The sequence below is a fragment of the Kogia breviceps genome, chromosome 3, assembly GCF_026419965.1.
Source record: "Kogia breviceps isolate mKogBre1 chromosome 3, mKogBre1 haplotype 1, whole genome shotgun sequence".
NCBI lineage: Eukaryota > Metazoa > Chordata > Mammalia > Artiodactyla > Physeteridae > Kogia > Kogia breviceps.
The window spans coordinates 149939058-149952096 of NC_081312.1; the positions used below are offsets into that span (position 1 = coordinate 149939058).

The window sequence follows — 13039 nt, forward strand, 5'->3', positions numbered from 1 at the left end:
GATTGACCTTTTCAAGTGTTAAGCTACAATCCCTTGTTTAAATGATTTTTTAAAATTGTGGTAAAATACACAAAAATTTACCATTTTCATCATTTTTAAATGTACAGTTCAATAGTGTTAAGTACATTCACATTGTTGCACAATCAATCTCCAGAACACTTCTCATCTTGCAAAATTAAAACTCAATACCCATTAAACAACAACTCCCCATTTCCCCTCCCTCCAACCCCTAGCAACCACCATTCTACTTTCTATCTCTGTGAATTTGACTACTCCTGGTACTTCATGTAAGTGGAATCTGACAGTATTTGTCTTTTTGTGTCTGGCTTTTTTCACTTGGCATAATGTCCTCAAGATTCATCCATTTTGCAACATGTGTTAATTTCCTTCCTTTTTAAGATGGAATAATATTCCATTGTATACATGTACCACATTTGGTTTATCCATTCATCTGTTGATGGACTCTTGGGTTGCTTCCACCTTTTGGCTATGTGAATAAAGCTGCTATGAACATGGGTGTATTTAAATAATATTTTTAAAAGAGAAGAGAAATAACAGTTATAATAATAGTTAACATTGAATACTTGCTATGCCCTGGTCTAAGCCTTTTACCTGCATCACTTTACTCAGTCCTGCAACCAACTCTGTAAGGTATTCACCATTATTACCTCCATTTTACAGAAGCAGAAACAGACCCAGAATGGTTTGTTACTTGCCCAAGGTATTTTCCAAAGTTCCCTCAGGATAAAAATCATTTGGAGTATTTGTTAAAAGTACCCATTGCCAGACCCCATGCTGTATCTGTGGACTCTGAGACTCCAGCAGGGAGCCCAGAGGTATAGGTTTTCCTTGTACCCCAGGATTTGCTTGTCATCATTGGGAAGTTGAGAACATTGGGGGACACTAAAGGGGCCTACCCTAAACAGTGTGACCACAGAGCTCTTTCACTCAGCCGCAGGGCCAGACTGCCTCATTAAGACTGTGTTTTTAAGGCCTCTTATGGCCTAAGAGAGGTGAGCAAATATCTCTAACAGGATTTCTGAATTCTTTATTTGTTGCATGCCTGAGCAGCCGTGATATCAGCTGAGTGTGTTTGAAGACTCCCCTCTCCTCTTTTATATCACATCTCCCCATTTAAAACCTAGCGTTTCCTAGAGATATAACATTCCTTCTATTGCTACCTTTTTAAAAAGAGAAACTTGGATAAATGACCTAGGTGGGGATAAAAGTCTGGCATTTCAGATTCCTAAGTTAAGAGTCAGGGTTCCCTCTGGACCAGCTTTTTGTTGCTCCAGGAGGCTGTCACCAGGACCCATCAGAGGCCTTCAGAATCCACTCAATTCATCAGCTATTTATTGAAGGGCTGCAAGGTGCCCCAGTCTCTGCTGGGTGCGGGAGGGAGAAAAATAGGAGACTTGATCTCTTATATCTCAATGGAGAGAGAGACGTATTTCCTTTTCAGGGTGACATCTGGGTCTTTCCATGTTGGGAGGGAGCAGCTCTCGGCCCCCAGTTTTTCCCCTAGTCTTAAGCATCTTTTGCCACCTTCCAAGCCTCAGGAGCTCTGAACACTTTCAAATTGTGATCATTAGTCAAAGTCTGGGGGATTTTGTCTGGAAAGAGGCGCGAGGGGGCCTCTAGGAGTGTCGGGAATATTTTCCGTCTTGATCTGCACAGTGGTTGCATGGGTGTAAATGCATAGATTCATCGATTGTGCACTTTCCTGGGTGTATGTTATACCTCATTAAAAATAAAAATAAAACAGAAGGCAGCTTTATGTGTATTGTTACACAATGGCTTCCGAAACATATTGTTTAAAAAAAAAAAAAACCACTGCTAAGCAATATGTATGCTGCCATTGGTATTTTTTAAAAGAGTATAGGAAAGTACCTTTTACCACATCTTTTGTGTCATTTGAATTTTGTGCCATGTGCATGAATAACCAACTCAAAAAAAACACATTTAATGCAGATTCCTGGGCCTGGCCACCGTCTTACTGAATAAGCTTCTTTAGGGGTGAAGCCCAGGAATGCCTGTTTCTAACACCCTCTCCAGGTGATTCTGTGTACCCCATGGGCTGAGAACCCCTGCATGGGGTTGTGCTGGCCTTCCACTGTTAAGAGGAAGACAGATCCAAGGGGGAGCTTGTCCCAGCTCAGAGGGTCGTGTCCCTCAGGGTTTGTGGGTTAGGAGAGGAGCCGTTCAACTCCCTTAGGGATGTGCAGCCCTCTGAGCTGGCTTTGATAAGCAGGAAGATGTGGAAGAAGTCTGTTTTCTTTTTTTTTTTTTTCAACGAACAAAATCCATACTGTCTTCATGCTGGTCTGTCTCGTACATGCCTCTTGGCAAAGTCCCTCACTTTCCCTGTTAGGTTTTATTTTAAGTTGTCTCCCTGCTGAGTCTGGGGCTGGGCCTTAGAAGGATGTGATGAGCCCCTTCATTGTATGGCCACTAACCTCCTCCTCTTCGCAAAGCTGCTGATACATAACATGACTTCACCAACTTCCCAGAGGGACACCAGTTGACATCATCCCTCCCAGGAAGACTGAGCCCAAACACCCTCTCCGTTCAGAAGTCTCCTCTGTACGTTTCTGAATGGATCTGTCTCCCACGGCACCTGTCCCTACATCACCAAGAACATTTTATCCTAATCCCACAGAGCATCTTGGCCGTCCCTCTGGACTGAAGTTTGTCTCTCCTTCCCTTCCCCACATTGACAAGGCAGTCCTCTAAATAACATCCACTTGGTACTTTTCTTAACACCATGAATCATTGTAATGTGGGTGTAACATCCTATTTTGTAGCCTAAGAAGCTAACCCCAAAGAGTGTTGCTCTTGTTTTGTTTACCTGTGTATACAAACACAGGTGCTCATGTACACCCTGAATATCTGTTTTAATTTCCATGAGTATCCAGATAGGTCACAACCCATCTTTAAAGGAACATTGTACAAGCATTTGATACATGGTCCCTTCCCTCACGGGCACTACTAATGCCGTGTTTCCTCTAATGCTGAGGGGCATCTGGGAACTTTGCTGCAGGCAGCCAAAGAGCAGTCTGCCTGTCTGGCTGAATGTATGTGTGTCTCTCTCTCCACACACACACACACACACACACACACACACACACACACACACACACTCTCCTATACAGTCGTCCCTCAGTATCCTCAGGAGATTGGTTCCAGGAACCCCACAGATACCAATATCCACAGATGCTCAAGTCCCATATATAAAATGGCATAATATTTGCGTATAACCTATGCACATCCTCTGTATACTTTAAAACATCTCTAGATTACTTATAATACCTAATACAATGTAAATGCTATGTAAATAGTTGCTGGTGCATGGCAAATTCAAGTTTTGCTTTTTGGAACTTTCTGGGATTTTTTTCTGAAGATTTTCAATCTGTATTTGGTTGAATCCACGGATGCAGAACCAGCAGATACAGAGGGCTGGCTGCATACGTATATATTTCTCTCTCTCTCTCTATTAGAGTCTTAACACCCACTTAGTAACCTTCCAGCTCACATTTTCTCCAATCTTTGTTGCACCCAAAATGACCAAGTCATCTTACCTCTCTTCCCATAGGCTGCACCTGGGAATTTGGAGCCATGGTAAACTACATCAAGAAGACATATCCCCTGACCCAGCTGGTGGTCGTGGGCTTTAGCCTGGGCGGTAACATCGTGTGTAAATACTTGGGGGAGACCCAGGCCAACCAAGAAAAGGTTCTGTGCTGCGTCAGCGTGTGCCAGGGCTACAGTGCACTGAGGTGAGTGATCCTGGCCACATGCTCCCACTTCTTTCTGCCATTGGTCCTCCAGTTAGCACTCGTTTATTGAGATGCCCCAGTGCACCAGACATTGGCCCATGAAGAGCAGGGGAAATGCTGGGTCAGCCTGAGCAGAAATTTCTGGGTCTTGTATTCACCTTGTTTTGCTTCCACATCGTACACTGGATTTGTCCTATCAGACCCCTTAAGCCTGGGATATGCAGCTCTATTTTGGGATCAGATCTGTCATTGAATAAGCCAAAGCCCCCATTAATAGCTGCTGTTCCCTTTGGAGTCTCTGTGAGATGACTTAACTCTGTTCGTGCTCCAGGAGTTTTGTAGCCCTGTGGGTTTATGAAAACAGAGGAGACTTAGTGAACCAGGGTCTGAGAACTGGGCCTTATGACCCCAGATTCCTCCTGTCTACCAAAGAGTTGAGTCTCAGGTAGCATCTGGAAGGGGTCTTTAGAAACCATTTAATCCATGCCCTCACTGTCAAATAGTCATCTCTCTCAGGCATCCCAGAATCACACACAAGAGATGACCTACTGGGTAAAGGTTTACCTCTCCCCTTAATCTCCCGACAACAGAACCCCGAAGGAGTAGTCCTAGGAGGACATTATCGTCTGCTCTGACCCCCCTACCAGGTCAGTGTTGTCCTAGATCACTCCAGAGTCACCACACACACACACACACACACACACACACACACACACACACACAGAGTCATACACACCACACTCACACATCTTTCCAGACTCTTTAAATGCACTCACATTTTTTCCTGTACTCACTGCTCATGATAATGTCTTTTGTATTACCAATGGGTATGACCAGTTATTAAAGAACTCTTGAAATCCAAAATCACACAAAAAAGTAAAAACAAACACAAAACTCCCTGATTGATCCAGTCTAATGCCGAAGAGTCCTTATAGTTAATAAATGAATCCTTCCTTTTTGCCTCACCTGTATCTCTCATGGTGTAGTTTAAACCTATCTTGTCATTTTCTAATAGAAAAGGGGCTACGTTATTTCTAAAAATATCTGTTACTGGAATGTGAAGTCAACACATCCAAAGGTCAAATGCAGGCTCAGAATTCAGCCTCTGCCTGAGCCTTAAAGCTGGCAAAAACGGAGAATTTAAATGTACCCAAAAATAGACATGAAAGACATCCCTGCTGGAACCTTTCCTGAGTTCCAGCGCCAGGGCCTAGGTTCCAGTTGTCCTCACCTGCAATATGGAGATGACGGTAATAATAAATGGTACCTACTCCATGGCGCCATTGTGAGGGTCAAATGAGTTAATGGGCATGAAGTACTTGCAACAGTGCCAGGCATGTAGAAAGTTAAGTCAGTAACTGTTAATTATCATCATTATTCATTGTAAAATGAGAAGTGGACTAGATCAGTGGATGACAAAGACCAATCTAGCGAACCAGTGACTGCCTCACTTCATTAAGAATCACTTGGAGGATCATGTTAGAAATAAACTCATTTTCTTGGGCCCCAGCCCTGGAGATCCTGATTCATGCATCTGTGGCACAGGGCCAGGAATCTGCGTTTGGACACATTTCACAGGTGACTCCTGAGATTTAGCCACGTTTAGCAGTCATTGGGCCTGGGGACCTCAGCGGTCTCTGCAGCTCTAATATTGCAGGACTAGGTTAGTCCCCTCATCCTCCTGATAGGAATCCTCCCCTTCACTCCTCTCTACACTCTGGTGAGCCAGGACATGTTTCTTTATTTTGGCTTGGCTAAAAATATTCAACTCCCAATTCTTTTCTTTTCTTTTTTTTTTTTTTTTCTCAACTCCCATTTCTTAGCCATTATGTAACCAGAGTTAACCGAAGTCCCATCCTGCCCAGTGACTGGAATATTAGAGCAATGAGCAAAGGGCCCGCCACAGGATCCGAGGGAGCAGGGCCTGGCAGGAAGCCCTTGTCACCTGACACGTGGTCCAGTTTTTGGCAAGGCTTCTAGCATCTGTAAAAATCAGAATCGCTGAAGTCCCCTCCTAAACCAAGGGCTGTCAAATTACTGTGAACAATGACTTCGTGTTCAGAGAGCCCTGGATTTGACAAGCAGGAGGATGTAGGACGAGTTTGTTTTCATTTTTTTTTCCAACGCGCACTCTTCAGTAACAGCCTGATTTCATTTTGCTGCAACAGCGCCATCTGCTGTTGGCCAAGCACACGACTCACGCTTCTGCCCATCCACGGCGTTCAAACTAAGGCAAAGGTTTAAGCTAAGAAACTGACCAACATCTGTGAGGTGCTAAACATTTTGCAGGCGTGGTCTACACCACTTCTCTTTGAGACCTCAAAGATCTTGATACTCATAATCATTGTCACATCAGCCTCCTACAAAGAGGAGAGAAACAGGCAACTTTATCCTCTAGAGCACAGAGAACTAATGCTAAGGCTAAGATCCTGTGGCCCTACACACAGGACCTGGCAGCAGGTCAAGGAGACACCATCGCCCTATGTGTACCCCCAACATTTTAATGAGTTCAGGTCCCCCCAACAGTTTAATGAGATCTACTCGCTAAATGACAGTGGCTTACTTTAAACAAGCATAACCTTCTTTTTCCTGCCAAGGCTTGAGGGCAATGAGCCTTTTCAGCACTGGGATGATGGCAGCCATGCTTCCTATATGCCAAGGTGGAGCTGGGAGGGCTCGTCTGCCTCTGCAGGGGCCACACAGGAGTTCATGCTTCCGGTAAATCCCTCCTCGTTGAGTCTACACAACCGTTTGTCAGTGATCCATCCCCTCCTCTGGCTTCTCATCCCTATAGTGCACCTCCCCACTAGCCAGAGCCAGTTCTAGGCTCAGAAGCCAGCGCCTGCTTGCTGTAGTTAGAGCAGTCTAGCTGCTGCTAAAGTAGCTCACCTTTGATGAGGTGCTGAACCAGTGAAGGAGGGAAACAGATGTCCCAAAACTACATGGTATCCAGCTGACTTAACATGTTGCCTCAAGATAAACAGCAGCCAACTAACTAGCCCTGGAAATGTGTGTGGTCAGACTCAGCCTAACTCTCTGGTGTAATTAATCATTTGAAGCTATCATGAAGACCTTGATTATAAATTCATCCAGTGAATAGCAACCAGACAGAAATGCAAGAGGGAGAAGTAGTGATGCCAAAAGATTACCCGCGATTAATTCATTCATTGATTCTTTGATTCATTCAGCAAGACACCCTTCTAGGTAATAGGACACAACCGGGAAAAAGGCCAACAAATTCCCCACCCTCGTGGAGCTTAAAGAAAAGGGAAGGGAAGCTTTTGTGGTCTCATTTCAGGTAAAATCAAGTCATCATTGCTGAGGAAGCCCTCAACAATCTTGCATTGAAGAATCCGCCAATAATAATATGATTAAATCCAAGCATTCTGTTGCAGTTTGGGTGTAAGAGATAGTCTGTATCTGCTTAATAGCAATAGAATGATGTTTACACAGCAGCAAACCAACAAATAAGTGTCACTAATGGTGACACGCTAGGCATATGGGTGCCAAGGAAGACCTCAGTCAAGTGGGGAGTCAGTGGGGAGGGATTTTTGGAAGGAGGTGAGGTGGGGTCAGAGGCCCCTTACAGGGCAGTGGAGGAACCATCAGATCTCCCTAAATGTGGTATGTTTCTGGCTAAGTGAGTACTTGAGCACCACTAACTCGTAGCCACTTTAACGTCCCAGCATTTTTAGGAGGGCCTTCCTGTCACAAGGAAGAGCCAGGCCCCACTTTTCCTGCCAAATTATGCATATATTCTCTCTTTTGCAAATGGGCAAACTCCAGACTACGGATGAGTTTATGACAAAAGCAAGCATTATCATTCATAAAGTCCCTCTGCAGAGCTGTACCTTCATCAAACCTGTGTTCACAGTCGAGCTGTAAAATAATTTTAATACTCAGTAATTTTTTTTAACAGAGCCGAGCAAAGGAGGAAAATCTGCTGAGTTTAGACAAAACTCCATGGACAGAATTCCAACCTTAAGAAACAGCTTAGGGGCTTCCCTGGTGGCGCAGTGGTTAAGAGTCCGCCTGCCGATGCAGGGGACACGGGTTCGTGTCCTGGTCTGGGAAGATCCCACATGCCGCGGAGCGGCTGGGCCCGTGAGCCATGGCCGCTGAGCCTGTGCGTCCGGAGCCTGTGCTCCGCAACGGGAGAGGCCACAACAGTGAGAGGCCCACGTACCACAAAAAAAAAAAAAAAAAAAAAAAAGAAACAGCTTAACTTTGCCACCACTGGGTTATGAAGCTAACCAAATGTTTTGTCCTTGGGGATTTTTGTTTACTTTTCATTGTTAATTTTTGTAATCAGAAAAATGAGGGTGTATGATATGCCCTTTGACCCATTAATCCCATTCCTGTAAAAGTGCATCCTAAGGGAAAATATTCTGATAAGGAAGAAAGGGGGTTGGTGGGTGGCCATCCCTACCCTTGTCTGGATTCCCTGCCCCGTCCTGCCACAAAGCCCAGCCAGGCAGGTGTGAAGAGTTCTGGCCCAGTCCCTAGTAGGGTTCGGAGAGCTTTTCTTTTGCTTGCAGTCTCAAGCTGAACTAGCTGGAGGTAATGACTGCTCCACAGGTCAGCCCTTCCCCTGAAGGGCAACCAGCTGCCAGCCCAGAACCTTCTGCTGAGTGTCTTGGGCACAGAGGTGCCACCATCTTCCTCCCAGAGGCCACACTGTTCAAGGCTCATCCTAGTTTTGCCCCACTGCAGTATGACTCTTGTAGGGCCAAGTTAGAAATAACCCACGTGTCTAGCATGAGGGATAGCTGTAAGCTATGATAGACCCACTCAGTAGAAAAGAAGGCTGCTTGTATTTTTTAAAATTAAGAAAATATATAAAATGGCAAACTGTGTATATTAAATGTAGGGGGGAAGGTAACTCTGTAAAAATATGATTGTAGGGAGAGAGAAATGGGGAGTTGTCATTTAACTGGGTATAGCGTTTCAGATTTGCAAGATGAAAAAGTTCTGGAGATCTGTTATATGACAGTGTGAATATGCTTAAGATTTCTGAACTATGCACTTAAAAAGGGTTAAGATGGTAAAATTTATAATATGTGTTTTTTACCACAATTTAAAAAAATTTTTTAATGATTGCACATTGGCAAAGCCTGGAGGGGAACCCCCTCCCTTCGCAAATAAAAATTGGTTATATTGGTGTGGTAGCATTCTGGGAAAATACTTAGTGTACTTTAAGGTTTCATTGGCATATTACTTTCAAGGTATTTTTTAATATTGCCTAGGACCATATTTAAGAAATTCCTCACCAATCTTAATTTGTGGTGCCCCTTTTTGGAATGTGAGAGTCATGCTTGCCCACCCCAGACATATAGAACCTGTCTCTCATTCTCATCCTCCATATTTTTTCTCAAAGACCACAGCAAAGCTGTGTGGTGTTCTCACAGTCTCCCAGCACTCTGAGATGAAATTTACATGTGCTAGGAGATTTGAATTTCTTTGGGTGTTAGATGCATTCTTCCCCCAGTTCATTCTCTTCCGACTTTAATTCCTTTTAATGGATGCCTTGTCCACTCACTTTGCAAAGTATGAGTTGGAAAAGTTGAGCTTTCTCTGAGCAGTAGCCCAGGAGCATAAAGCAGTTGTCTCAGCTCTTCCTTGCCTAATTGATTGTTCTGAACATAATTACAGACCCCTGTTTTGTTGGGACCCTCTTCTAAGTGATTTAAAAATCCATCTCCTGGGACTTCCCTGGCTGTCCAGTGGTTAGGACTCCACACGTCCATTGCAGGGGGCTCGGGTTCAATCCCTGGTCTCAGGGAACTAAGATCCCGCAAGCTGTGCATCACAGCCAAAAAAAAAAAAAAGAAAAGAAAATATCCATCTCCTTCCACATCACCTTTTAAAATTCTTTTAACCCTGCAGAGAGAAATCTCTCACCAGCAGATGGCTGGGAAACCAGTACGGATAATATCTTATTAATGTTACATTGATTAGAAATAACAGCATTTTAAAAGAACTTTATTGGTATTCTTAATAGATAGGTAGATGGATGGATAAAGTTCTTTAAAAATCCATACATGTCATTCTGGAATAAGACTCCCAGTGAAGCCTTACTAGTGTTTTGGGGTACTGTCTTTTCTCATTTGCCATCTCAATGACAGAATCATTTTTGAGGGCTTTGCAACTCTCGGGAGGCATCATCCCTTTTGGAGTCATCTCGTTCTTTCTGAAGTCTATGAAACCTGCCTTCCTTCCAACAAGGGTTCACTTTGGATTATACAAAGGCTTTCCTCCCTGTAATTATGACCTAGCTGCGTCCTCCCAGGTTCCACACACCTCTGCTGTGTCCTCAGCTAGTTTCTCCTGGTGGGCCAGTATCTGGCTCAGCCTGGGAGCACTTCCTGCCATCCCTTCTCTCTTCTGGAGAACATAGCTATTTAGAGGCAAGTCAACAACTTGGATATTCTGCTGTGTGGCCAAGTAAGGGATTCTTTCAGTGTCTAGAGAGCTGAAGTCCCCTGGTTTGGGTGCCCATTTAGCAACAAAAAATGAAAATTCATTTCTTCCATGTGACGTGTCAGATCTCACCCAAACATTCCCCACATGTTTTTCCACCTTGGTCTGTGTTTTCTTGTTATATAGCACTTTTCTGCTTCTCCTTCTCTACCTTATTTTGAATAGCTACACAGTGTCCATCACAGGGTTCCTTCCAATCCTTATCTCATCTCAGCAAGTCTCGCTGATACCTCTCATATCTTATGACTGTGCCGAGTTGAGTTCACCTGTGCGTTCTCTTCCCATTGGCATACCGGTATCTGAGGCTGTAAATGTCATCTCTCCCTCCCCGTTCTTTCCCATCTGTTCTCATGACACCACTATGCTTATCACCCTGTCGTACTTGAAGTCTGTCCACCATGGTACCCTATGTTACAGTCTCATCTGAGTGTTCTTCCCGTACCACCACCACCATTCTCTTTAAACCTTCTTGACTGAGTCATCTGGTTTCCAGGTAGACATTCTCTTCATTCTCATGATATGCATGCCCAGGAGCCTGCCCATCCCTCAGGTCTCTTCAACTGAGGCCAGAATTCAGACCCATTCTTAACACCACTGGTTGACTGGCTCCCCACTCACAACATGCACCACTGTCTGCAAAAGTCCATCCACCATTAACAGAAGCAATGAAAGCAACACCAAGGCCCCCAGGGTGGCCTCTGTCAGGCCTGTGATAGAACTGTCTACCTACCTCAGCCACAGAGCAATCTGGGTGTGAAAACTGCTTCTCTAGTTCAACCTCCTGATTTGACAGGTAAGGAAACTGAGGCTTGCAGAGGTGAAGTGGCTTCTGCAGTTTGGTGAACTACCCAGTGGGGTCAGATGGGCCTTAGTTCAAGTCTCTGCTCTAACTCTTGCCTGCCAGGTGGCCTGGACATCTTGTTAGACCTTCATCCCATCACCAGCCCCAAGCCCTGGGCTCGCCTGCCCCTCTAGCCTGGTTCTGCCTCCTGCTTTCACTGCAAAAACATGACAGAGAAATTGGAGTTTGGCTTCAGTGGGAGCTGCAAGAGTGAGGTTCTTGATGGGCCATGTATAGAATGGTCCCAGACCACCTGCTGGTCTTTTGCCATCCCTGAAAATGGTTGTTGAGGCACAGGGTTAAAAGTTAAAACTGACTTTGATCTTTGACTTTCCTCAGCAGGGTAAATAATTTTCAGTAGCCCATAATCCAAAAGATTTTCTATTTTCTCTTTCTTCTCCTCCTCCTTCTTCTTCATTGTTATGGAACATTTTAGACACATACAAAATAAAAGCAATAGGATATTGAATAGGATATTGATTAATTGAATATTAATTATTAATTAATTATATATTATTAATATTGAATATAATTATTCAATATTAATTGAATATTAATATTCAATAGGATATTGAACCCCTGTGTACCCACCACCAGCTTCAACTATGCTTAACTCTTGGCCACTCTTGTTTCCTCTGCACCTCATCCACGTACCACGCCCCCGTAAACTGGATTATTTCCAAGCAAATCCCAGACATTATGTCATATCATTTGTAAATATTTCACTAAGTGGCACTAAAAGCCTCTAAGGACTTTTTCTTAAACATAATCACAATACCATTATCACACCAAAAAATTAATAATTCCTGATATCATCCCATTTCTAGTCGGTGTTCAGATTTCCTTGATTGTCTCATGGAAGTTTTTTTAACAGTCGGTTTGTTTGAATCAGGATCCCCATAATGTCCACACATTGCATTTATTGATTTGTCTCTTCAGTTGCTTTTAGTCTGTAGGATCCCCCTCTCTTTTATTTCTTTTCAGTTTGTCAGTGGTGGTGGTATTGAAGAAATGAGGTCTTTTTTTAGATATATGAAATGAATGTTTTTTATAATATGTTGGTCTTGATTATGTTTTCTTAAAACTAATATAAAATTAAGTTTCAATCCCTTAATTTTATATTCAGAGGTGGTGAAAGACATCCCTTAAATATACTGAGTGGTAAACCGAAGATATGAGGAATCAATGTTGGCCAGCGTTGACTGGGTAAAACATTGGTCCCAGCAACCTTATCCCAGTCCCTCCTTGAGCCCGGGGCCCCCGTGTATTCCCAGAGCCTTTCAGTGAGTGGCACCTCTGGGGTGATTCAATCAAGGAATCTGCAGCGCTGGAGCATCTTCTCATAGCTTAAATTTATGGTCAGTGCCCCCTCCCTTCCCAACCTCCACAGTCCCTCTAATATGAAGGAGATACTAACAAAAGCAGTTAGAAGGTCAGCAAAGGGAGAAAAGGATGAGAGCAAGAGAAAGCTGGGATTTTGAGACCATAGGCTTTCTGAAGAGGGACAGCTTGGGTCGAAGGTCAGAGGAGGGAGACCCGCCCTAGCAGCAGGCTGTGGGTCACAGATTGGGTGACCCCCCTCCTCATTCAGACCAAGAGGCAAGTGTCCACAGTCCTGCCTTAGCTGGGACCCTGCCCATGGTGATCTGGCCTGTCCTTTCTGCTCCTACAGTGTTCGGGGAGCCCCCCACAAAAAACCCGTGCATTTATAGAATGACCTTTTGACCTTTGAAGGCAGTATTAGTCTTCACTGTGAACTTTAGCCCATCTTTTATGAGCACGTCATAAGCCGTTAAATCCACAAACCCTTTCACTTTTAACTTCCCGCCAGCTCTAATTGTTTAACCGCGATGTTATGGGAGATGTTTGTTATTCCAAAATTGAAGTGTGGCAGTTTTGGGGAAATTACTTTTGTAACTCCCTGGATTTAAAAAAAAAAAAA

At 44.0% G+C, this 13039-nt stretch overlaps 1 protein-coding gene across 2 annotated transcripts in view; it reads left to right on the plus strand.

Annotated features, from left to right (window-relative positions):
* ABHD2 (abhydrolase domain containing 2, acylglycerol lipase) overlaps nucleotides 1-13039 on the plus strand; it is a 101247-nt gene that overhangs the window by 76883 nt on the left and 11325 nt on the right. For both annotated transcript variants that reach the window (XM_059056346.2, XM_067029875.1), the window contains one exon: nucleotides 3593-3776. In XM_059056346.2, the coding sequence (XP_058912329.1) occupies nucleotides 3593-3776 (184 nt within the window). The remainder of the gene's footprint in view (nucleotides 1-3592; nucleotides 3777-13039) is intronic.